This window comes from Ranitomeya variabilis, chromosome 1, assembly GCF_051348905.1.
Source record: "Ranitomeya variabilis isolate aRanVar5 chromosome 1, aRanVar5.hap1, whole genome shotgun sequence".
Taxonomy (NCBI): domain Eukaryota; kingdom Metazoa; phylum Chordata; class Amphibia; order Anura; family Dendrobatidae; genus Ranitomeya; species Ranitomeya variabilis.
In genome coordinates, this window is record NC_135232.1 from 606,023,685 (window position 1) to 606,050,437 (window position 26,753).

Here is a 26,753-nt window from a genome sequence, read left to right on the forward strand (position 1 = left end):
TTCCGTCAATACCTGCCCAACAAGAGGGCCAGGTACGGAATCAAACTCTACAAGCTGTGTGAGAGTACCTCAGGGTACATCCACAGGTTTAGAGTGTATGAAGGGAAGGACACCAGGATTGAACCCCCTGAGTGTCCTCCTGTCCTGGGAGTGAGTGGGAAGATTGTGTGGGATTTGGTGCACCCACTGCTGGATAAAGGTTATCACCTCTATACCGATGATTTTTATACCAGCATCCCACTCTACAAATCCCTCTCTGCGCGAGGTACCGCAGCCTGCTGTACTGTCCGCAAAAATCAGAGAGGCATCCCTCTTGGGCAGATGCTCAGAAAAGGTGAGAGCAAAGCCCAATGTAGCGACCACCTGCTGGTGGTCAAGTACAAGGACAAGAGGGATGTCCTTCTCTTGACCACCATACACGGTGATGGCAGCGCCCTCAGCACTGTACGGGGTACCTCCACACAGGTCTGCAAACTGGACTGTGTACTGGGGTACAACAAAAGCATGGGGGGCGTTGATCTCTCTGATCAACTCCTCCAACCGCACAGTGCTTTGAGAAAGGCCAAGGTGTGGTACAAAAAGCTGGCCGTACACATTGTACAAATGGCAATGCTCAACGCTTTCCTGCTGTCACGATGTGCACGCCACACCGATACGTCATACCTTCAGTTCCAGGAGGTAGTGGTTAAGGCCCTGATATTTGGCACTCCTGAAGGAGAAGGCCCCAGTACTTCTGGAACTGAAGGTGCTCGTATCGTACCAGGCCAGCATTTTCCGGGGGTGGTCCCGCCAACTGGAAGAAAAGGTAAGCCGCAAAAAAGGTGCCGAGTGTGTTACAAAAGGGGAATAAACAAGGACACCATTTATCAATGCGACACCTGTCCCGAAAAACCTGGCCTGTGTATGAAGGATTGCTTCAAATTGTACCACACCTACATGCACTACTAATTTACTTCACAGGAAACCGTACATTAGTTCCAAAAAGGGGGCACATCTAGATAAGTTCCTTAGGGGTCTAGGTTCCAAAATGATGTCACTTGTGTTTTTTTTTTACTGTTTAGGCACATCAGGGGCTCTGTAAACGGAACATTATGACCTCAGACCATTTCATCAAAGTCTGCATTCCAAAACGTCACTACTTCCCTTTCGAGCCCCAACGTGTGCCTAAACAGTTTTTACCCACATATGGCGTACCATCGTAATCAGGACAATTTGGACAACAACTTTTGATGTCCAATTTCTCCTGATACCCTTGGGAACATTAAAAATTGGGGACTAAACCATCATGTTTGTGGAATAAATAGGATTTTTTATTTTCACGCCCGGGCGTTATAAACTTCTGTGAAGCACTTGGGGGACAAAAGTGCTCACCACACATCTAAATAAGTTCCTTAGGGGGTCTAGTTTCCAAAATGGGGTCACTTGTGGGGGGTTTCCACTGTTTAGGCACATCAGGGGCTCACCAAACGCGACATAGCGTCCAATCTCAATTCCAGCTAATTTTAGCTTGAAAAAGTCAAATGGCGCTCCTTCCCTTCTGAGCCCTGCTGTGCACCCAAACAGTGGTTCCCCCCGACATATGGGGTATCGGCGTACTCAGGACACATTGGACTACAACTTTTGTGGTCCAAATTCTTCTGTTACCCTTGTGAAAATAAAAAATTGGGGACTAAACAATCATGTTTGTGGAAAAAATAAGATTTTTTATTTTCACGCCCGGGCCTTATAAACTTCTGTGAAGCACTTGGGGGATAAAAGTGCTCAACACACATCTAGATAAGTTCCTTAAGGGGTCTAGTTTCCAAAATGGGGTCACTTGGGGTTTCCACTGTTTAGGTGCATCAGGGGCTCTGCAAACGCGACATGGCGTCCGATCTCAATTCCAGCCAAATTTAGCTTGAAAAAGTCAAACGGCGCTCCTTTCCTTCTGAGCCTTGTCGTGCGCCCAAACAGTATTTCCCCCCCACATATGGGATATCAGCATGCTCAGGACAAATTGGACAACAACTTTTGGGGTCCAATTTCTCCTGTTACCCTTGGAAAAATAAAAAATTGGGGACTAAACCATCATGTTTATAGAAAAAATAGGATTTTTTATTTTCACGCCTGGGTGTTATAAACTTCTGGGAAGCACTTGGGGGTTCAAAGTGCTCACCACACATCTAGATAAGTTCCTTATGGGGTCTAGTTTCCAAAATGGGGTCACTTGTGGGGGTTTCCACTGTTTAGACACATCAGGGGCTCTGCAAACGCGACATGGCGTCCGATCTCAATTCCAGCCAAATTTAGCTTGAAAAAGTCAAATGGTGCTCCTTTCCTTCCGAGCCCTGCCGTACGCCCAAATAGTGGTTCCCCCCACATTCAGGATATCAGTGGACTCAGGACAAATTGGACAACAACTTTTGAGGTCCATTTTCTTATTTTACCCTTGGGAAAATAAAAAAATTGTTGCTGAAATATCATTTTTGTGACTAAAAAGTAAAATGTTCATTTTTTCCTTCCACGGTGCTTCTGCTCCTGTGAAACACCTGAGTTGATAAACTTCTTGAATGTGGTTTTGAGTACCTTCAGGGGTGCAGTTTTTAGAATGGTGTCACTTTTGGTTTTTTTTTCTACCATATAGACCCCTCAAAGTGACTTCAAATGTGAGGTGGTCCCTAAAAAATGGTTTTGTAAATTTTGTTGGAAAAATGAGAAATCACTGGTTAAATTTTAACCCTTATAACTCTCTAACAAAAAAAATTTGGTTCCAAACTTGTGCTGATGTAAATTAGACATGTGGGAAAAGTTTTTTGTGTGACATAATTCTGTGATTTAAGGGCATAAAAATTCAAAGTTTGAAAATTGCGACATTTTCAAAATTTTCGCTAAATTTCCATTTTTTTCAGAAATAAACGCAGGTAATATCAAAGAAATTTTACCTCTATCATCAAGTACAATATGTCACGAGAAAACAATGTCAGAATCACTGGGATCCATTGAAGCGTTCCAGAGTTATAACCTCATAAAGGGACAGTGGTCAGAATTGTAAAAATTGGCTCGGTCATTAACGTGCAAACCAACCTTGGGGGTAAAGGGGTTAAAGGGGTCCACTGGGGATGATGGTATTGCAGCAGAGGTGGTGTAGCTCCCCACAGGTAGATCTTAGTCAGCAGGGCTCCCAGTGCAGTTGGTAAGGATGATAGATGGTGAAGTGCAGGAAAGAATTGGAGGACACAAGGTTGCAGTCTCTTTACTTTTTACTGGTGAAGTTCAGGTACAGATTACAGGTGATCTTTGGTATCTGGGCAGCCTGGAAGCAATTCAGAATCCCAATAGCGCTGTATTCTCAGTCCCTTGCTGCCTGAGGCTCTGCACAAGGTCCTTCCTCAATCTGTCCTTTCACGTGGACACTACCCGCATGGCAAGCAACTCGAGCCTTTTTACAGGTGTCCCTCTCGCGTGGTGACTCCGGGCTCTAATCTGCTGCTGTGCCTTCAGGTGTAATTGTGGCCAGCAGACTTGAAATCTCCTGCCTGCCTGTTTCTGCTGTGGGAAATACAGTTCCCGCACAACTTCGGACTTCCGGCCTTCGGTTTCTGCATTCAATCCTGGGGGTGAGCTCACTCACAGCTCCACTCCCAGTATCTCTCTCCTCCTTTGCTCCTTCTCCCCTCACTGTCTCCTACAATCTCCTCTAACTCCTCCTCCAGGCAGAATATATATAGGGAAGCTACCCTAAAACTGGGTCTAGAGCTCTCCCTTCTGGCCTGGAGTCAGAAAAGTGTTGCATGTAAGTGTTACCTGTTAAGGGGATCTTTCTTGCTTCCAGGCATGGCATCACTCTTCCCGCGAGGAAGGCAATACCACTGTGACAACCGGATTCCTGGGGTGTCACATATCCACAGCCACGGTCCAAGGGTCTCCCTGCTTCACTGTCAACTGCACGGCCTGAGGTGGTATCACTTCTTCCGGCATGCCCATAATTTGAACCACTTCACTTCAGGGAGTTAGCGTGATGTTACCTCCTCCCAAATTTACACAGCGTACTGGGACCGTTCCGTCACATACATTGGCGTTCGCGCCACAAGGAGTCTTGGGGGTAGTTGTTCTGTAGTAGCTGGTTTGATCTGGATCTCAACCCCTTCTAACGGGGTACAAGCCGGTACAGGCAGGGTAAGCATGGTCTACCTTGGTGGCAAAACGAGTTTAGCAGAGGCTGGGACAATCACCTTTCCCAACATTCTTCCGCCACTGGAGGATTCCTGAGCTTGAGCCACGTGGATTAACTGTTGGAACACTCTTCTGTGGGAAGTGTGCGGTCTCCACTGTTTCAGGGTTACATCGGAGGGCTCATTGACAAGGAGACTCCCGAACTCCTTCAGCACATTCATTCCCAGGGTGACGGCAAGTCCATTACCTGCTTCTCCACTGGTCAACACTACTCCTTTCTGACCCAGATCTTTACCACAAATGGTTATTTGCATCCAGACCACCCCTGCGACCAGGATGGGCAAGTAATTGGCAGCTGTCAGTTTTATCACTGGGCCCCACTCAGACCAAATTGTTTCAGGAAAGTGTCGCCGGAAGTAAGTTTCAGGCATCGTAGTCACCTGTGAGCCAGTATCCACCAGACAACGTACTGCTCGACTGTCCAGTTCGGCCGAGATGAGGGGGCATGTAAAAACTAGATTTGTGGGACTTCTGTTGCTCCTTCTTGAATGTTCAGGCTTCGGCTGGCGTCCCCCAGGCTCGCAGCCCTCTAGTTTAACGGACAACATTGAAGGGATCTACCATGTTGTGGGCAGTCCTGAGCCAAATGTCCCATTTCTCCACAATTGTAACAGGTGAGGGGTCTCTCTTGACGGAACATCATTTTTTCGCAGCGAGGTTCAGACCCATCTCTGTCCCCTGGTGGATTCGAAGTTCCTACTGATTTCTTCTTTGCCTCAGCCACCTCTCCCCGAATATCTTGGATTTCCTTCAGCAATTCTTCCACCCATTGTGGTTCGCAGATCATGTTTACAGATACCTCTCCGCTCTGGACCTTCCCTAAAGGGACTGTCACCCCCTGCTCTTGCTCACATGTGCGTGCATCACTTCCTATCTCATAAAAGATCATGCGAGGATTTAACAGCAAGCGCTCCCACAAAGCCTGCTTCGTCAGCACGTCCCACAAGCCTGTCACCAACTGATCCCACAACAATACGTCAGTCGGTCCTACGCCTAGGCCGTCTTTTCTAATGATAGCAGTATGAATGGAGAACGTTCATGTACTGAGTGACCGTCTCCCCTTCCCTTTGCATATGGCTTAATAAGCACATCCATAACTCCCCTACGTCTCGTTCCCTAGGGGGCCGTAACATGATTGGGTCTCTGGCTTCGCCATCTATAGCCATCATGGCCACCTCGGCCTCTAATGCAGGAGTCATAGGATGCATTCTCATCATCCCCCTCATGTGCTCAGTCCAGCTCCATAACATGGTATTACTCCCAGTAAACTTAGGGAGAGTGTTCAACATAGCCCCCAGAGAGATACAGGACCTAGGGCTCACCTCAACTGCTTGGTCTGCTGCCTCTGTGCTGTTAGACTGCATCCTGCCAACTACTCCAAGCGTAGAATTGCAGGAACGCGGGATGCAGTGACGAGCAGGAGGCAGAGCAAGAGTTAAAGGGTTTATTACAGGGAATACTCCACGCAGGGAGAGAAAGGGTTAAGAGGGGAGTAAACTGCATATTGTGTCAGGGTAAGAACAAATGATTATGAAACAGATAAACTTATCTGTCTGATGGTTTCCGGGCTGTGGAAGCTTGAAATCCCATGGTGGTGCCGTAAGTGACGCGTGAAGTCTCTGGCCTGTTCCTGAAGAAAGTTGATGCACTGTCTCTTGACGGAAGCGGCATATCCCGGCTCTCCAGAGTAAGGCCCTGGGTCACCACAACGACGTCCATGCTGCGAAGTAGTCTGTGGTCTCGCCGGAATATGTCTCAGTTCAGTGGTAGAGGCGGGGATGAAGCTACCCGGCTCTGTATGATTCACCTTGTCAGACGTAGGCCGCGCACTTGCAGCAGTCAGCGGAACGGTGCGGGACACATTCCCAGTGACAGGGGTGAGTGGGCACACAAATACAGTATGTATTCCTCACAGTCAATGTGCGCAACGACTGGGGAGCTGCAGTGCAGGCCTGTACTGTCGCGTCGCACCATGCAGAGTGAATCAACCTTCTCCTGCTGCACGCTGTCTTACCGCCAAGTGTCCCGCTTTCCCGTGCACTGTCCCTTTTATCCCTGACATGCCCCTTACAGTTGAGTGCAAAGGTCTGTCCAGGTCAGAAAGCTTTCCCCCCAGCAACACTGGTGACAGCCCCGATAGTTCCAGAACCGACATGAGAGAGGCATCTTCCTACAATGACAGTAAAGCTGATGCGTGCACACTACCAAACTTTTCTTTGCCCTAGACAGGGCAGAGAGAAGAATGCCTTCACAGGAGCGCAATGGGGAACATAGTGATGATGACGTAGGATGGGTGAAGTTAGAGCAATGGCTGTCTCCACAAAATCTGGAGCCAGGAAAGGCGAAGGTGTGATAACGGTGCAAGCCTAGTGGCGGCCCTATGCCATGGCAACCTCACACACGTGCCTTGCATGGCTCACGTCCTCAACCTGATGGTACAGCAATTTCTCTGCCACTATCCTGGCCTGGATGTGCTGCTGCAGAAAGCACAGTCACTCTGTGCTCACTTCCACCGATCGCACACTGCAGGTAATCGACTTGCATCGCTACAGAGGTCTTCCCTTAGTGAGGATTAGGCTGCTCTGTATACCGACTTTATGAGCAATAATTGTGATAATGAAACATGTTTTGACTGAATACTTATTACTTTATCCTTGGTGAACATTACAATTGTGATCTCTCCAACTGGATTTTTGCACTATTATCTATTTGGTGTTTATCTAGGTACATAACACTCGATGTCTAATACATAATTATTTCTGGATTTCCACTACTGAATACTAGGCCCTAAAAAGAATCTATATCAGACCGGTAACATTGGATACATTACTTTACAAGGGGTATACTGTATATACGTTGACTCCTACAAGCACCAACTGTGCATATATATCCTTTGGAAATAGTTTAATACCCCCCCCCCCTTTCCTTTTCTGAGGAAAGAGGGCTAAATTCATACTAGGGAAGTGCATAGATATTTTGGACATATTTCTTGTCAGTGTACTTTTTTTGCTTATATTTCTTCATTATCACTTCATGTCTCTCATGTAGAGGATATTACTTTGTTTAAAGGTGATACTAAACATACCTTAGGTATACTTATTCCTGTTTTTGCAGAACTATTTTGCAATTTGTGTATCCCATTGGTCTTTTAATTTTATGTAATTATTTGTTAAATAAAGTTTTTTGTACTTTCTTAAAAATACTTGGCATTTGCTTCTGGATATTTGTAGGAACATTCTGCATAGTTTTGAAATGGCCACTAAGATTGTTAGCTCTGACGATGCCGTCACCAGCATGACTATTCCAGTCACCTATATGCTGGAGCACACTTTAAATAGTATGCGTGAGGAGGTGATGGTCCCAGAGGAAAAGTTGGAAGCAGAGGAGGATGCGGAAGGGATAACAATATCTCAAATGTCCCAACTGCCGGTGCACAGGCGGGTGCCTTGGAAGTGTGACTTACAGCGATCAAGGGGGGCTCATGGTACCAAACAAACTGTCAGTGAAGATGCAGGAGCTGAGGAACAAATTGAGAAGGACAAGGTGATGGATGTACAAAAGTCAGGAGATGAAGAGGACAATGATGCGCTCTTTGTTGTCCGTGGTTGGCGGGAGGGGACAGAGGAAGCAACCATGAGTGCTACCCCACCACCAACACAGCATGGACTTAGACTTCATGGAAGCGCCTGACACATGAACGCCTTCTTGCTGCACTATATTCAACAAGATACCTGTATTCTTAGGGTTAGAAATAGTGTTGACTACTGGCTTGACACTCTGTTAGATCCATGGTACAAGAGTAAATTTAGCCAGTTTATGCTGGAGTATCGAAATACACTTGTACACAATCTTAAGAGTGTTTTTTCCCCAAAACAGCAGTGAGGCACACAGTGTGTATCCCAGGTGTAGAAATCCAACTCCGGGAACATCAAGGCATCATTGCCAAAACATTTGCAGCAGCAGCAGTTTAAGTACCATAAGCAGTTTCAGTGAGTCATTTAACACATTTTTTAGACAAGCCCGTGCATCAGCAGAGCAGAGTGCAAGCCTGTCACATTGTGAACGACTGGAGAGGATGGTGCAAGAGTATCTGGAGCTCAATATCAATGCCATCAGGGAAGTTTGGACCCTTTTTACATTTTGGTTTTCAAAAATGGAACAGTGGCCTGAGCTCACATGTCATGCCTTGAAGGTTTTGTCACGCCCGGCAGCCAACGTTCAGAACACTTATTCAGCGCTGCTGCTGGTGTCCTGATGGATTATTATTATTATTATTATTTATATAGCACCATTAATTCTATGGTGCTGTACATGTGAAAAGGGGTTACATACAGGGTTATAGATATCGTTAACAGTAAACAAATTTACAATGACAGACTGGTACAGAGGGGAGAGGACCCTGTCCTTGCGGACTACATATGATGGATAGGCGCATCCTGCTGTCCCCTCAAAGTGTTGACCACCTAACTTTCATTAAAATGAACATGCCATGGTTCTCCGATGACTTTTGCACTCCAGTCACAGATTGGGCAGACTAGGCGAAGGTGTCATTTTTAGTGTCATGAATTGATCTCGCATTATTGCCATCTTTGCAGTGTCTTCTATGCCTGAGGTTGCAACTGCTGGAAGATGTGTCAGAGACCTATTATACTGTTTCTACTCTGTGGAAATTGATGCCACTTTTGTGCTGTGCGACAATTACTTTTTTAAAATGTGGAGACTCCAAGCTCGCTCTCCATCTGGTGGGTTGCCTGTGTAAGTAGGGATACCAGACAGGCAGGCCTGCATTTACTTTCAGTCAACTACCTGTGTTACGTTCCTTACATTTTTCAACCAATAATGCTGTATGAACTGATATTTGTGCCATCTGTGTGGAATAAAAAAAGAAAAAAGATTGGAGGTGTTGCATGAGGTGTGAGGTCTCCCAGCTAAGAAGGCTTACACTGCTCCCTTAACCACTGGGTCCTCATTGAAACTTCAATTCCAAGCTGTAAATGCTGGGCCAGACCCTGATACCTCATGCATGGCTCATGGCTGACTGCTACTGTGACATTTGCTATTTCTACTGTGGGTCAATTAATAACACTTTTCCTGGTGCCTGCCCCTAAATTTAGCTGTTTGGGACGATTATTGTTACCCCTTATGGTCTTGTCTGAGTTTGGTTTTGCCTCCCATTGAATCTAATGGGTTCGGGTATGTTCGGCGAACTGATGTCCGTTTGGCAAATCCGAACCGAACCTTGAAAGGTTCACTCATCTCTAGTTAGGACCACCCACTGGACTTTTATGCTACATACAAGCAGTAGGGATTTGAATGAATAAAATGCAAGATTAAGGTCATGTTCACATATTTATTATTTTGTCAGTATTTTACAACAGAATTTGTAAGCCAAAATCAGGAGTGGAACAATCAGAGGAAAAGTATAATTGAAATAGAAACACGTCATTACTTCTGCATTTTTTTTATCCACTCCTGGTTTTGGCTTACAAATACTGAGGTAAAAAACTCACCAAATACTCAACGTGTGCATGTGACCTAACTGAAAATTTTCCCACTAAAGTGTAAAACATTAGATTAGCTCCTCCTGCTCTATAACATCCTGCCTGTAGATCACATGGAACATGACTGTTTCTCTCTAAAAGTAAAACAAATGCAAAAAAAACTTGTTCAGTATCATAGCATTCGCAAAAATCTGATCTATCAAAATATTAAAATTTTTGAATTGGTATGCTAAATCGCATCAAGGAAAACAAAAACCGATTAGAATTGTTTTGGTCTAAAAAAAATGCAATAAAAAAATGATCAATACATTATATTCACCCCAAAACAGTATCAATAAAAATGTCAGCTCTCCCCACTAATAAACAAACTCTCATACCACTATGTCAAAATGTGAAAAAATAGAGAAGTTATGGCTCTTAGAAGAAATTGGGGGAAACAAATAATGTACAAAAACAAAAATAGGCTGCGGTCGAAAGGAGTTAATATCCCAACAAGTGTGGTTAGATAATAAATGTTACTTTATGGATAACCTCCTGTAATACTCTAGAAAGTTAGGTAGACACAATTAGTATTTTACCTCAGATTCTGCAGGAAAAGTAATGTTGATGCAAGTATCTCTAATCCTTCATTGTCCAAGGAACATCCAGATAGAATGAATTCTTTTAAATCTGTACAGGTTCCCAGGGTAAATGCCAACACTGTGCAGTCTAGAGATGACATATGAAAGTAAGAAAGTTCAAAACTGTCTAATATTAATGATTCCAGCACTAGAGCCTTATTTCTTGTTTCAAATAGACAGAAAAATGTCTTGAGAAGACGTTGCTGATTGTCTTCACTTATCCCCAGTCTCTGTTCCTCATGAATGAAGTTCTTCATCCAAGTGATGACATCTCTGGAGGCCAGAGCTGCTTGTGAGTCCAGATATCCAGCTAGTAATAATCTGGTGGAGCTGTCTGATAGACCACACAGGAACCGGAGAAAAATTTCACCGCGTCCATCAGAATTGGATTTTGCATTATCTAGTGATTTCTGTAACTTCACAGGAGAATAATCTATGTAATGCACCAAGGCAGAGAAGAATTCCTGCACAGTGTGATTTAAGAAGGAATAGGTCCCAGGTTTATCCAATTCTATAAGAAAACTTGATAAAAGCTTTGACTTCTTGTCCACGTGGAAATAACTAAGATCTTCTTCATCAAAAATAGCCCTGTAATTCATTACTCCATGTTCTGCCATCCACCCGACGGACTGCAGGATCTTCTGAGTGTCACTTTTGTGCAGGCTGTGATTGGACAGGATGTTGGAGATAAATATGGCAAAGAGTTGTGTCGCAGTTTTGGGTAATAATGACACTGGCTGATCACTACTTGGGGGTTGATCACTACTTGGGGGTTGGAAGCTCTTGGATAATAGTGTACAGATGATCCAGCAGTAGGACGGGAGGTAACAGAACGTGTATAACGTCTCATTCTGCTTCACGTACGTAAAAGCCTTTTCTGCCAGTTCAGGGTTAGAGAAGAAATTTTGAAAGTACATCTGTCGTTCTTCTGGAAAAAATCCAATGATTTCTACTGTTCGCTGAAAAACGTTAGAATCTATAGATGCCAGTCTGGTTGGGCGACTGGTCATCAGAACCGAACAACCATTTAGAAGAGACTTTCTCACCAAACTAATGACAATCTGACCACAATATTCAGGCTGTTTAGGATTAGAGCACAAGTGACGGGATGTGAAATCCATTGTATGAAGACTTTTATCTAAGCCATCAAATATAAAGAGAAGTTTCCCTGGATCTTGAAAGATGTTCTCGAGCTGCTGCTCCAGATGTGGGTACTGATGAAGGATCAGATTCTCCAAACTAATTTTATCCAGTCTATTGAAATCCTGGAATTTGAAGAAAAAGACAAAGGAGAATCTTTGATAGAGATCACCCCTCACCCAGTCATAGACAAACTTCTGCATCAGGGTGGTCTTCCCTACACCGGGCACTCCAATCACCATTACCATATGTGGCACAACTCTGGATCGGTGGCACCAGCGGAATAACTTGTTGGGGGAAAGGTGTTGTAATACATTATGTTTCTTTTTTAAATATTCCTCAAGTTTGATCCCGGTCTGTTGGAACTCATTCTCAGAGTATTCCCTAAATTGTTGAGTTGATATTATGCTAAGGCTTATGAAACGTGTAGCAAAAAGAAAACTTTCCTGTTCCCATGGTTGTTGATTGTTTTCTTTAAGTTTTTCAGTTTTTCCATGTAAATGTTTCTTGTGAAAGTTTTCAGCGTCTATAGAAAAACAAGGGAAAGAGATAACACAAATTGTTCACAGCATTTATAATAACACATTTATGTTTAGTCTATCAGTAGTAAGGAGGATATGCAAGAGACGTGAGTATGCAAAAATGGTTCAGACATCAGCATATTTAGCAACATGACTCAAATAACGTAATAAAATTGGTAGAATTTATTAGACTTTTTTAACATTTTTCCTCTTCATTGCATTGTGCCCTCTGTACAGTTTGGTGGAGGAGGATAATGCTATGGGTTTTCTATTAAGGGTTGGCTTCAGTCCTTTAGTTCTAGTGAAGGGAAATCTTAATCCTTCGGCATAAGGCATTGTAACGCTGGTGGGTGTGGACCCACTGATCCACGGACCAGGCTTACCCTGGAGGAATGTGACGAAGTGTCTACCGGGTATTCACTAGAGCCTCTGATGCTGAGGATAGGCTGGACTGCCGGTAGACATCAGGTACTATTCCAAGGCAGCCAATCAGAGGGTCAGAGACTCGATTACAGGGTATAAGTGGGTGAGACAAAAGCGTGATCAGAAGGTCCGAGGTTGAGGCAGGCAGCACAGGTTCAGAGTTAGTAGCCGAGGTCAGGAATGGAGCTATCAGGATAAACAAGAAAGCAGGGTCGATAACAGGTGAGATAAAACAGAAATAAGCTAATACAGGAACTAGAGACAGAGCTACTAAGAACCTAAGTTCACTCGAAGAATGGTTTGTAGAGTTGCCTGATATTTCTCCTGGTGGCAAGTGATAGGCCGGGGAAGCAGATCTCTGCCAGACTGATTGGATACAAACGCCTGCATAGTACCACGAGCCCCCCCTTAACTCATTACAGCAGAGCAGAAAAGAGGCAACAGGCAGCTCAGAGTGATGGTCAGGTAGTGGTTGGAGTAGAGTGAATCACACAGTGAGTAGGGTGGTGCATAGGAGGTGTGCGTGTGGCTGGTGTAACAGACATTGTGGATAATTGTGACTTCCAGTATTGTGAGTACAGTTTGGGGTAGGCTATTAACTATTGCTTATGAGGGCGCTCAGTGCACATGATCCATAAAGGATTGGTAGAAGAACATGACTGGCAACAGAGTCCTAACCTCAACCCTATCCAACAACATTGGAATGAACAATGAACAAAAATGGAGGTTGTGAGCTCAGAGCTTTTCTCCAATATCAGGGTCTGACCTCACAAATGAGCAAAACTTCCAACAGCTCCTTCAAAATTTTGCAGAAATCTGTCCTGATTCCTCCACGCATTGTGGTGAGTGGCAGCTCAGCCATCCAATCTGGGGCAAGGGCGTGCTGAGTTGTCAGTGTTGTCAGTGACAGTCCAGTTGCCCAATCAGGGCCAGGGTATGCTGTGTTTCCTGCAGGTGTTACCTGTTCTGATTGCCTGGCTAGATGTCTGTCTGCTTCAGATTGCCTCATTCTTCAGTGTTCTGTCTTTGATCTTTTGCTGCCTGACCTTAGACCTTGATCCTGACCATCCTATTTGTCTTGATCTGCGATTTTCTTGGAATTCTGACCTCAGATCATGACTGACTATGCCTCTGTCTTTCCCTTAGTACATGACGAGATCTCTTGGCATCTGACCCCCGGACCTCTTGACTATATTAGTCGTATTGTAAAAAGACAAAGCAAGAATAAAGTCCTTTAATTAAAATAAACACACCCCACCCTCATTTTCCCATTTATTACTGTGAAAATTAAAATAATAAAACACCATATACCTCACCTATCAGACAACAATCCATTTGTCCCACGAAGAAGTTCACCTCTGCTACATGGGAATTACATGACAATGAGCTGAGCTTGGGACGATGCTTCAGTGTCAAGCAGTAACATCACAGAGGTTACCGCCAGTCACTGCCAGTTGTTCACTGTGAGGCGCCGATCAATTATGGTAGCCTTCATGACGTCACCACTAGCACAATGAGAAATTTCACACGGTGCTAGCAGTGATCTCATTGAGGTCATCACAGTTGATTGGGCCGCTCACAATGAGCTGCCCATCTGAACCACAGCTTCAGTGACCTGCGGTAACCTCAATGACATCACCGCAGGTCACTAAAGCTGTATTCTGATGCTCAGCTCGGTGTCTCCTGGATGTCAGACTGAACGATCACATTATGTCACCTTTCAGCAAAAGGCATCCAGATGTAGCAGAGATGGATTACGGTATGGGACAAATGGATCATTGTTGAACAGGTGAGGAATATGGTGTTTTTTTATTTTTAATTTGACACTAATAAATAGGTAAAAGAGGGTGGGGAGAGTTTATTTCAACTAAAGGAGTCTGTATCTTTCTTTCAATTAAAGGACCTTATTCTTGCTGTGTATTTTTTACGATATGACTGTAGGGTTAGTAATGGGCACATCTTATAGACACCTCTCGATTAATAACCCCTCAGCGATGTCAGCAACCATAATAGAGCTGACATTAAGCCAAACCCTGAGCAAGTGGGAAGAGCGGAAGCTAAGCGTCAGATTTGGTACATCTTATTGACGCGCCATTTCTGGGGTTGATGAGGGCTGATGTTATTAGCATGGAAGGGGGGGTTAATTTCCATGGCCCCTTCCCAGGGTGTTATTGTAAGCTCACAGCTGTCTATTTAGCCTTTACTGGTTAGAATTTATAGGGAGATACTATGTCATTTTTTGGGGGGTCTCCCTGTAAACTAATCAGTACAGGCTAAGTAAACAGCTGTGAACTGTTGAAGAAGGAAGGGAGTTTCCAGCACGTCCATCCAGTTTGAGTAAAATTTCAATTTTATTTGCACATTTTAAAAACCAATTTTAAAAAAGAGAGAAAGAGACTTTCTGCCTGACACATTTCTGGCACACCATGGCGCCCTTAGTCATAGGATCCTATGACTAAGGGCACCGTGGTGCGCCAGAAACGCGTCAGGAAGAGAGTCTCTTTCTCTCTTTTTTAAAATTGGTTTTCAAAATGTGCAAATAAAATTGAAATTTTACTCAAACTGGATGGGCATGCTGGAAACTCCCTTCCTTCTTCCTCACTTCGGCTGAAATCACCAGCAGGTACGGCATCTACCAGCTATATTCAATTGCAAGGGCTTATTATATATATATATGTCTCAGTGTGCCAAGCTCCAACTTTTCCCTCTCCCCCCCCTCTCTCCCACAGCTGTGAACTGTTATTATTAGCCTGGGAACCTTTATATCTAATGGCCCATTTCCTTGATTTTTAATATCGGCCCCCAGCAGTTGGCTTTCCCTCTGCTGATTGTGAAAATTATGCAGGAGCACATGGAATTTTTTTTAAGTAATTTATTTAATTGAAAATAAAAAACAAGTGCAGAAAAAAAACACACAAAGCACTGATTATATAGCACACTGACATCTCTCTCTCTCTCTCCCCCTCTCTCTCTCTATATATACATGTGGCACCCCAGGAGTTTAGGTACCACAGTGGTGCTGCCCTCCTCTCGGGGAGGGTACTGCCATGCCTGAAGACAGGAGGGATCCCTTTGGCAGGTAATCTTACATGCAACACTTTCTGACTCCAGGCCAGAAGGGGGAGCTCTGGACCTGACTTCAGGGGAGCTGCTGTCTCTGGTCGGGAGGAGGAGTCAGTTACTAGGCAGTTAGTTAGACAGTTCACAGTTGGTAGCAGACAGTGAAGGAGCACAAAGGAACTTGACAGCTAGAGGAGGGCTGGGATTGTGCCCCTCTAAGCTAGAGCACAGGAACCAGGCACTGGGAGCCCTAGGTCGTGAGGAACTACAGGTTCCATGGCAGATCCGGAGGGCAGGAAGCTAAAAGTGACTTTCTCACAAATTACCTGAGGTACAACAACAATTAGAGCTCAGAGTCACCGTGTACAGATGTAACGCCCCAGGATCCTGGTTGTCACAGTGGCATTGCTTTCCTCACTGGGAGAGTGATGTCGCGCTTGGAAGCGATGAAGGATTCCTTTTATCTGAACCCGGATTAAGGGGAGCTTCCCTATATTCTGTTCTGGAGGGAAAGGTAGTAAATCAGTCTGTCAGAGGACAGAGAAGAGAGCAGTCAGACCTTGAGTGTCAGAAAGACTGAAGGGGCCATGTAGCCAGAGCTGCTGCAGCCCCTGGAGAAAGAAAACTAAGAAGGAAAGGACAGTTTGTAGAAAGTGTGCAGGAGAGCAAAGAACAGGAGAGACACACCAGGGGAGGACAGCTGCAACTGGGCTACCTTCCTGGAGAGCGCAGATACCGGTAGCCAGAAGACTGAGGTTGTGTCGGACTCTAGGAGGCACAGCAGAAATCAGCAGGACAGTGTCATGGGAAGCCTAGGTAGGCAAGAGCTAATAACCCGGGCCCCTGCGATTTCCCTCAGACTAGGGAAATCCTGACTGACCCTCTCCCAGAGTTTACACTGATGGAGTGCATGTCTGGGCCTCCATCCTCACCCTATCTCCTGTTTCAACCCTAGGCTGAAACCATCACCCACCACCCAGTGAAGAGACCACACACCAATACCCACAGTTAGCACAGACAAGGATAACGGAAAATATGAACCACGCCGCAGTCACTCAGGAATACACTATAAATGCACAGGGAAAAACAAATACAAATATAGGAAGGAGAAAATATGACAAAGGGAAATACACCACCAGATACGATGCTCCTTCTCCTAGATCACCACTCCAGACCGAGATAACCAAGCACAAGACAGAAGCTATAATCGGCGACGCCCAATGTTCAGAAGAACTATTTAAAGGCAGTGGGCGTGACCCAGCTTCCAATCCGAGCACCAGCTAAATTAACCCCGGACCAGCTAGATAAAATCTAGCCGACGCCACTGAGCACATAGTGGACAAAAGCGGAATTACCGCTGTCTGACGAACGCCCTAGTATGAACAGCGTCCGACATGACAGACAGCTGGTGTCACGTTGTTCTGTCTGTATCTGGTTTTCGGCGTGACAATGCATATGTTTGCTTTAACCCTTTGCTCCTTTTCCCCTAATTGAGCTGGGATGCTGTTGGCTGTTACCTGTATGGAGCCTTCTCAGTTCCCTGCTCTTCAGCGCAGCCGTACATGGGTGGTTAGGTCTTTGCTCTGCTGCATGATCATGCGCATGTGCGGTCCCTGGTTGCCGCTGTGGAAGCTGTCCGCGGGTTGTGAGGTCCTCTGCAGCTGGTGCATGACTTTCCACATGTATTCAGGCTAGCAGTCGCTGCCAGGTGCCCTAAGCCACAGTTCCTGCACTGATTGTGCTGTAATGGTTTCTGTTTGTGTTTAGGGCGTGTGCGGCCACACCTCCCCTGCTTTTATCAGGGTTAGTGTGTGTACTTGAAATGCTGTCCCCAGCCAATTGGTGAGGGGCAGCTCCTATATAAAGTTCCCGTGCCCTATGGGCGGGGCCTGAGCTACTCACAAAGCTCCTGAACTTTGCTATGTGTGTTTGTGTTCCTGCACCTCTCCTGTCTATGTTTTTGTTCCTTGATTCATGTTTTGTCCTGTTCTGGCGCCTGTCCTGGAGGCCCGAAGCCTTGATCCTGTACCTGTCCTGTACCTGAACCTGTCTGAACTGTGTCTGCTGTGATTATGTTCCTTTAATCCCTCTGCATCTGGAGCCTCGCACCCAGTGACTTTGAGTCTCTTGTAACCGGTGTTTCTGCTAAGCATCTACTACTCTGTGCTCTGGATACCATGCAGTGCTAGCTCCTGGAAGGCCCAGCAATCCTGCAGTTCTAGCACCATCCCGCTTGAGTTCCTTCCTAGGTCCCATGCCTGGAGCCTGACGACAGCAGTCTGGAACCTGATGACAGCTGTCTGGAGCTTGAAGCCTTATGACTGTGGTGGTGCCTGTAGATCTTGTCGGATGTCCGGAACCAAACGACTCCTGTCTGATGTCTGCCGGTGACCCTGGGTCCAGATGTCCTGATGTCCTGTCTGTACCCTGATGTCCTGCCTGCGTCCTGATGACCTCATGTACCCTGATGTCCTGATGACCTCGTGTACCCTGATGTCCTGTTTTCCTGTCTGTACCCTGATGTCCTGCCTGTGTCCTGATGACCTCATGTACTCTGATGTCCTGATGACCTCTTGTACCCTGATGTCCCGCTGACCTCATGTACCCTGATGTCCTGATGTCCTCGTGTGTCCTGATGCCCTGCCTGTGTCCTGATGTCCTGCCTATGTGTGCCTCGGTGATCCGTTGGTGCCTTGGGGTCCACTGGGTGGTACCCTTCTGGGAGGGGTGGTATTGGGAGCCTGGCATAGTCTTGTTTGGTTTATGTCCTGTGTGACTTTACTTTAGTAAACTTTACTTTCTCTATACCTGAAGTTGTGCGGTGTAATCAAGTCCTACGTGTCTCTTTCCTTGTCCCCTAGTTTGGGTAGGCCCAGGTCCCCCTCTGCGGTATAAAGGGTCTGTATTGCATCCCCGGGGGACACGCGCCCCACGCCGTCGTGGTCGGTTGGCGTGGGGGCGTCTATGGGCTGGGCCGCACCAGCGGCTGCAGCTGATCGTGACAGCTGGATTACAAATCACCTGTCCGCCCTAACACCCAGGAGGCACAGTGGCACATAGAGCCCAGGTCATGATAGAGACCCTATAAAAAGGCTCGAGCCACCTGTCATATGGGTTTGTGTCCCACCTTTATGGAGGACAGAGAGGAACTGTGAGGACCTTATCAGGAGCCATAGGCAGTAAGGGACTACAACACCACCGCCACGTGACATCCCCCTTTGAGCTGACCAGACCTGGTATCTAGTACCCTACGGCCCTGGCATGTGACTCACAGAGACCCCAAGAGATGGCTCAAGTTGCCTACCATGAAGGGACTGTTCCAGGACATTGAGTAACCTAGGACCTTGTTAGACAACCACAGGCAGCAAGGGACTAGAGACCAGCGCATAGTGGAAGGCTCCCAAACTGACCTGGCAAAGGGATTTCCACTTGTCTTCAGGCTGCCTGGACTCCATCAACACCTGTTGCCGGTACCCTGGACTGAGGCTATCTAACACCAGTAAACCGGGTAAAGACTGCAACCCTGTGTCCTCCATTTATTTGCCGACATTCATCATCCCTGCCAAACACACCGGGAGCCCTGGGGACCCCTCTTCACCTGTGGGAAGCAACACCACCTTTGCTGCAGCACCATCGCCCCCAGAGGACCCCTTTAAGCAGCATCGTTCACCTCTGACCGAGAATCACAGGTGGCATCACGAACTTTCACTATTTCCACAACCCCTTTAAAGACCGTTCCTTTTACTTGGGCCTCCAGGGCCATGGACCAGGTCGCTGCCACCGTGACCACCCATTTAATTGCGACCGGACCTGGTTCCCGCGTACTTGTCACACTGACAGCACACTGAAAGCATAAAAACAGAACATGGACAGCACATGGACACACGCACATCACACACGAAATGACACAAGGACATTGCGCACGGGCATACAGATGCAGCACATGGCCACACAGATTGCACACGGACACGGACCACGGATGACACGGGTACTGTTTTTTCCTGTACAGGAATCACATGGATGTGTGAAGGTGGCCTTAGAGTGGGAAAACTTAACTATAAGTCCATTTTGTTCATGCCCCTATTTTTGCGAATTAAAACAAAATTATGGTTAAGAATACTTACCCATTTCCACTCATCCTCGACCTACATAATCAGCTAATGGGTGCCAAATGGTTTTCTAAACTTGATCTTAGAGGGACGTATAATTTAATATGCATCCAGAAGGGTGATGGGTGAAAAAACGCGTTTTTAACATATGAGGGTCTACTTTAAAATCGTGTCATGCCTTTTGGGTTAAGCACTGCCCAAGCAGTTTATCAAACCTTTATGAATGATATATTTTCTGATTGTATTAAAAAGTTTATGGTGGTATACCTTGATGGTATTCTAATTTTTTTTGCTGATCTGGATTTGCACTATGAAAATGTCCATTTTGTTTTACAAAAGCTTAGGGAAAATTCTTTGTTTGCTAAATTGGTTTTCTGTTCAAGAAATATTGTTGCTGGGGTTCATTATATCGGAAGATTTTAAGATGGATCGTTAAACCTCTTACTGATCTGACATGTAAAGTGGCTTAAGGTATGGTTGCAGGATACGATTGTGGCCTTCAATCAGGGCCGCCATCAGGGCATTACTGCCCTTACTGCTGTATGGGGTCCAGTGAACAGCAGTACACAGAGGGTCACACAGGTCCGGGGCCCCGCTTATGTGCTACTGTCCATTGGGCCCCATCCTGCAGCAAAGTGGTGTGCGCTGCGGCACACACATCGGTGCTGGGGCCCGGGAGCTTTCCCAGAGCTGTGCATGGCCAGAGCTATGCAGCTCCTGCTCCCAGTCTGTCTTCTGTGTACTTCATGTCGAGTGACGGCGCGTACTCGCCACCCAACATGTAATGGATGCTGGAGGCAGAGCCGCGCTGCTGGGGAGCGACTGTGAGGTAAGTGTTACGGAACCCCCCAGCACTCAGAATATGTTGTGCAGTTATATGTATGTATAATAGGTTCCATGTGAGATGCATCAGCCCACAGGATGCGCCCTGGGCAGAGGGGACTTCTGACCTCCCCCACCTTTGTAATTCCCACAGTAAATATCGGCAGGCTCCGGCCACCTGCGGCTATTGTAATGTATGTCTGGCCTGCCGCTTTTCAATTGGCCTGCCCTCTGTATCTGTGTGATATATATTCTGTGTCCTGTGAGTAAAGCGTTGTCACACTGGAAATACGTGGAGAAGCAGTGATCTTTTATATGCTTCCATGTAACCAAGCAATTCCAGCCATTATCCTTCATTCAGACTCCAGCCAAAGCAGAGTGGACCTCCTGAAATACGGGGTGGTACTAAAGAGGTACTCCAGCATGGTAGACCCCCTTACAGTAAGTATACAAAACTTTTTTGTTTTCTGTAAAAAATAAATTAAATGAGTGAGGGGAGGAGGAGGAATTGCACATGATGACGGGGGAAGGAGTAAGAGGGACTGCACATGATGATGTGGAGAGGGGGTTAAAGGGGGACTGCACATGATAATGTGGGGAGGGGGGTTAAAGGGGAACTGCACATACTGATGTGGGGGTTAAAGGGGGACTGCACATGATGATGTGGGGAGGGGAAGTTAAAGGGGGACTGCACATGATGATGTGGGGAGGGGGGTTAAAGGGGAACCGCACATGATGATGGGGGGTTAAAGGGGGACTGCACATGATGATGTGGGGAGGGGAAGTTAAAGGGGGACTGCACATGATTATGTGGGGAGGGTGGTTAAAGGGGGACTGCACATGATGATCTGGGGAGGGGGGTTAAAGCGGGACTGCACATGATGATGTGGGGGGGTTAAAGGGGGACTGCACATGATGATGTGGGGAGGTGGATTAAAAGGGGACTGCACATGATGATGTGGGGGGGTTAAAGGGGCACTGCACATGATGATGTGGGGAGGGGGTTAAAGGGGGACTGCACATGATGTGGGAGGTTAAAGGGGACTGCACATGATGTGGGGGGTTAAAGGGGGACTGCATATGATGATGTGAGGGGTTAAAGGGGCACTGGACATGATGTGGGGTGGTTAAAGTGGGACTGCACATGATATGGGCAGGGAGGGTTAAAGGGGGGTTGCACATGAAGTGGGGTGTTAAAGGGGGACGGCACATAATGATTTGTGGATGGAGGTTAAAGGGGGACTGCACATGATGATGTGAAGGGGGTTAAATGGGGACTGCACATGATGTGGGGGTTAAAGGGGGACTGCACATGATGTGGGGGGTTAAAGGGGGACTGCACATGAAGTGGGAGTTAAAAGGAACTGCAAAGGATGACATGGGGTAAAGGGGACTGCACATGATGATGTGGGGTGTTAAAGGGGCACTGCACATGATAATGTGGGGAGGGGGTTAAAGGGGGACTGCACATGATATGAGAGGGGGTTTAAAAGGGGACTGCACGTGAAGTGAGAGTTGAAAGGAACTGCAAAGGATGACATGGGGTAAAGGGGACTGCACATGATGATGTGGGGTGTTAAAGGGGCACTGCACATGATAATGTGGGGAGGGGGTTAAAGGGGGACTGCACATGATGTGAGAGGGGGTTTAAAGGGGAACTGCACATGATAATGTGGGGGGTTAAAAGAATAGCAAAGGATGACATGGGGTAAAGGGGACTGCACATGATGATGTAATGAGGGGAGTTAAAGAAGGACTGCACATGATGATGTGTGGAGGGGTTAAAGGGGGACTGCACATGATGATGTGCAGAGGGGTTAAAGGGGGACTGCACATGAAGTGAGGGGTTAAAATGAACTGCAGAGGATGACATGGGGTAAAGGGGACTGCGCATGATGAAGTGGGGGAAGGGGACTGCACATGATGAAGTGGTGGAGGGGACGGGAGACTGCAAATGATGAATTGAGATTGAGGAAAGAGGGACAGCAATTGAATTGAAGGTGTGGCATGGGGAGACCAAATGATGATCGGGAGAGAGCAAATAATAATGAATTTTGAGGGTAGGGGAGTAAATGATGTATTGAATGTGGGGGTAGAGCTGTTGATAATGAATAGAGGGTGGGAGAGAGAAGACATGACAATGAATTGGGGCAGAAGGGGCATGTAAATATGAGTTGGGGGAGCGGGAGGTACATAGTGGGGGGTGTTGAGTATGCAGTGACTGGTAATGAATTGGGGGAAGAGTACAGGTGCTAATTTATATATTTATTAGTTGGGGAAAGTGGCTATGTACAGCTAGAAGGGGCTCAGTGGTGTATTATAATTTATATTTGGAATGGTGGGTTGCATAATAACCAATTATGTATTAATGGTGGGTGCATATCTATATTCAGATGTGTGGTGTAGAAGAAAGGGAAAAAGAGGGGAATGTGCTCTGAAAGCCATGCTCTAGGTAACTGTGCTATTTTATGCAGAGATGAGTCTTGGCTGGAAGAAGTGATGGCGGTCTGTGCTGCATGAAAAAGAAAAGCAAAGATGAAGGACTTCAGCTAGAGATGGTGAGTCAATGTGTTATCTGTACACTGACACTATACACTGTATACTCTGTAAAGAGCTCCTGTGTATAAAGTCACCAATGATCACTACATTATCTCACTACATTATCTGTACACTGACACTGTATACAGAGCTCCTGTGTATGATGTCACTGGTGACCACTGTATTTGTAGGAAGCTGGGGCCAGGGCTGCAGTCATGACTGACAGTAATCCCTGTATCACCCCCTTGCCCCCTCCCAGCACACGTTCATGTTTCCTTCCCTGAGTATCTCGGTGCTGTTTCTCTGCATCATCTGGGATCTCCCAGTATGAGAGTGTATTCTCTGCAGAGAAATTCAGCTCAATACTTAGTAGGCGACAAAGCTCTCTCCAGAACCGAGACATAAACTGGGGACCCCGGTCACTGACAATCTTATCAGGCATACCGTGTAAGCGGAAGACATGTTTGACAAACAACGCCGCCAAAGCCCGTGCAGAAGGTAACTGTGGGAGAGGCACCAAATGCACCAGTTTAGAGAAATGATCGGTAACTACCCAAATAACAGTGCAGCTACGGGACTTGGGTAAGCCAACCACAAAGTCCATCCTGACCATCTCCCAGGGCCTATCAGCCACCGGTAAGGGGTAAAGTAGCCCAGCAGGCCGTTGTCGAGAAGACCTATTCTTGGCGCAGGAGACGCACGCCTGAATATAGTCTTGGACGTCATGGGCCATATGCAGCCACCGAAATGTACACCCACCCTGGACGAGTGAGCCCAAGAGAGACCCTCTGGTCGCAAATTAGATGGCACGAAAGTCTTGCCTGGGGGCACAGACTCTAGCGACACCGGAGCCACAGTTCTCAGACTCTCGGAGGGGACAATTAGCCGAGGCTCCTCCTCCTCCTCCTCTGATGACACCATGGAGCAGGAGAGAGCGTCGGCGTGAATGTTCTCCTCCCCGGATAGAAAGTGAAGGGTGAAGTGGAATCGGGAGAAGAACAGGGACCATGTTGTCTGGTGAGAATTTAGCCGCTGGGCTGTTTGCAAATACACCAAATTCTTGTGGTCAGTGTAAACTTGGAAGAGAAAGCAAGCTCCCTCCAGGAAGTGTCTCCACTCTGAAAAGGCCAACTTCATTGCTAGCAACTCCCTGTCCCCGATGGAATAATTCCTCTCTGCTGGAGTGAAGGTCTTAGAGAAGAAGAAGCAAGGATTCTTCCGACCTTGAGCATCCTTTTGGAAGAGGACCGCTCCAGCACCGACGGATGAGGCATCCACCTCAATAATGAAGGGCTTATCTACATCGGGACGATTCAGAATGGGAGCGCTAGCAAAATGGCACTTAACAGATAAGAAGGCCTTGGAGACCTCCTCCGACCACAATTTGGGATTTGCACCCTTCTTGGTGAGGGCTACCAAGGGAGCTACCAAAGTGGAGAAGTGGGGAAAGAACTGGCGATAATAATTAATAATCCCCATAAAGCGCTGCACCGCTTTGAGAGAATGAGGTTCCTGCCAGTCCATCACTGCTTGTAGCTTGGCGGGATCCATAGCTAATCCCTGGGCTGAGATGCTATAGCCCAGGAAAGGCAATGACTCCTGCTCAAACAGACACTTCTCCAACTTGGCATAGAAGGCGTTTGCCCGTAGGAGGTCGAAGACTCTGCAAACATCTCTCCGGTGGGAATCTATATCTGGAGAGTAGATGAGAATATCATCCAGATAGACTACCACTGAGGTGGAGAGCATATCCCGGAAGATGTCATTCACAAAGTCTTTGAAGACGGCTGGGGCATTACAGAGCCCAAAGGGCATCACCAGATACTCATAGTGCCCATCCCTTGTATTAAAAGCCGTCTTCCATTCGTCCCCCTCACGGATGCGAATCAGGTTGTAAGCACCCCGCAGATCTAACTTAATAAATACCCTCGCCCCTCGTAGTCTATCTAAGAGCTCAGATATCAAAGGCAGCGGGTACTTATTCTTAACGGTGATGGCGTTAAGACCCCGGTAGTCAATACATGGATGCAATTCTCAGTTCTTCTTTTGCACAAAGAAGAACCCCGCCCCCGCAGGTGACACTGACTTCCTAATGAATCCTCTTGCCACATTTTCCTGGATGTATAGTGACATTGCCTATGTCTCCGGGAGAAACAGGGAATAGACTCGTCCCAGGGGAGGCTCTGACCCAGGCAAGAGATCAATAGGACAGTCATAGGGGCGGTGAGGCGGAAGAGTCTTTGCAGCTCTCTTGGAGAATACATCCGCATAAGACCAATAGTGTTTGGGGAGAAAGGTAAGATCTGCGGGTACCTCTGTTGTGGCAACCTGAATGCACTCCCTCCGACATCTGCCCTCACAAGATTTACTCCATCCCAGAATTCTCCCAGAAGACCACTCTATATGTGGAGAGTGGTAACGCAACCAAGGTATCCCTAGCAGAATCTCGTCTATTCCCTCAGGAATGACAAGAAGGGAAATGATCTCCTGATGGGTTGGAGACACGGATAATGTAAACGGGATAGTCTTGTGTGTAATTTGTGAGGGAAGTGTCGACCCATTCACCACACTTACGGTCACTGGTTTGGCTAGCATAACCAGGGGTATTGCGTGCTGTTGGGCGAAGGCTGAGGACATGAAATTTACTTCGAGCACGGAATCCACATAAAGTTCGACCATAAAAGTGGAAGGACCAAAGGTAATTGTCCCCTTGAAAGACAATTTGGAGGAAAACACCGCTGTGTCTAGTGAACCTCCTCCTACCGTTACTAGACGCGGTCGTTTCTCCTGCCGCGGTGGACATTTCTTGGTATAATGTCCTGACTGCTTGCAGATATTACAGACCATGGGTATTCGAGCTGCCCGAGACTTAGGATCCGCTCGAGAAACCTCCATGGCCTCATAGGGCTCAGACGCCTGAACAGGGGACTCCAGAGGCTTTGCGAAGGTAGGTGCCAGCCGAAACCTCTGCCTACACTGGGCTCGCTCCAACCCCCGCTCGTGAAAACAAAGGTCAATGCAAGTGCATATGCCTATCAGCTCTTCCAGTGTGGCGGGAATCTCCCTAGTGGCCAAGGTGTCCTTCACATGGTCAGTCAGTCCTCTCCAGAACACAGGGATAAGGACGTTATCCGGCCACTCCAATTCAGATGCCAAATTCTGGAAGTGAATGGAAAAATGACTGACCATGAATGAACCCTGTGTCAAAGCCAGCAGTTTGAACGCCGAATCATGGGTGACACAAGGTCCCAAAAAGACCTGTCTCAGAGAGTCCAGAAACCTTGGAGCACTCTGCACCACATGATCATCACGCTCCCACAGAGGCGTTGCCCACTCCAACGCCCTGCCCGACAACAGGGATACAATAAATTCCACCTACGCCCGCTCCATGGGAAAATGTGCAGCCAGGTGCTCAAGGTGTATGGCACACTGACTCACGAATCCCCAACGCAGCTTACTGTCACCAGTAAACTTATCAGGTAGCGGGAGATGGGATAAGGTTGGAGCAGGGGTGCAGTGGACCAACTGGCTGCAGCTACGCTAGCAGCTTGAACAGCGACTGTGGTAACATCCACAGCCGAGGTTGTATGCTCAAGAGCCGCCAACCTACCCTCCAGCTGCTGGATGTACCGGTGTAGACGCTGTTCGTCTGCCATTACAAGCCAGACCCTGGCGCTAGTGTAATGATAGGACTGGCAGAACGCACCAAATAATAATTGGAGATGATATAAGGTGCGTTCGCAGTCCGGGGTCCACCATGCAGCTACGACACCTGCTGTATAGTAATGACGGACTATATGGTGGTAT

The 26,753-nt window shown here is 46.9% G+C and overlaps 1 protein-coding gene across 2 annotated transcripts in view; it reads right to left on the minus strand.

Annotated features, from left to right (window-relative positions):
* The window catches only part of LOC143770331 (uncharacterized), a 600,942-nt gene that overhangs the window by 362,598 nt on the left and 211,591 nt on the right, over positions 1–26,753 (minus strand). For both annotated transcript variants that reach the window (XM_077259855.1, XM_077259863.1), the window contains one exon: positions 10,292–11,999. In XM_077259855.1, coding sequence (XP_077115970.1) covers positions 10,292–11,999 — 1,708 coding nt within the window. The remainder of the gene's footprint in view (positions 1–10,291; positions 12,000–26,753) is intronic.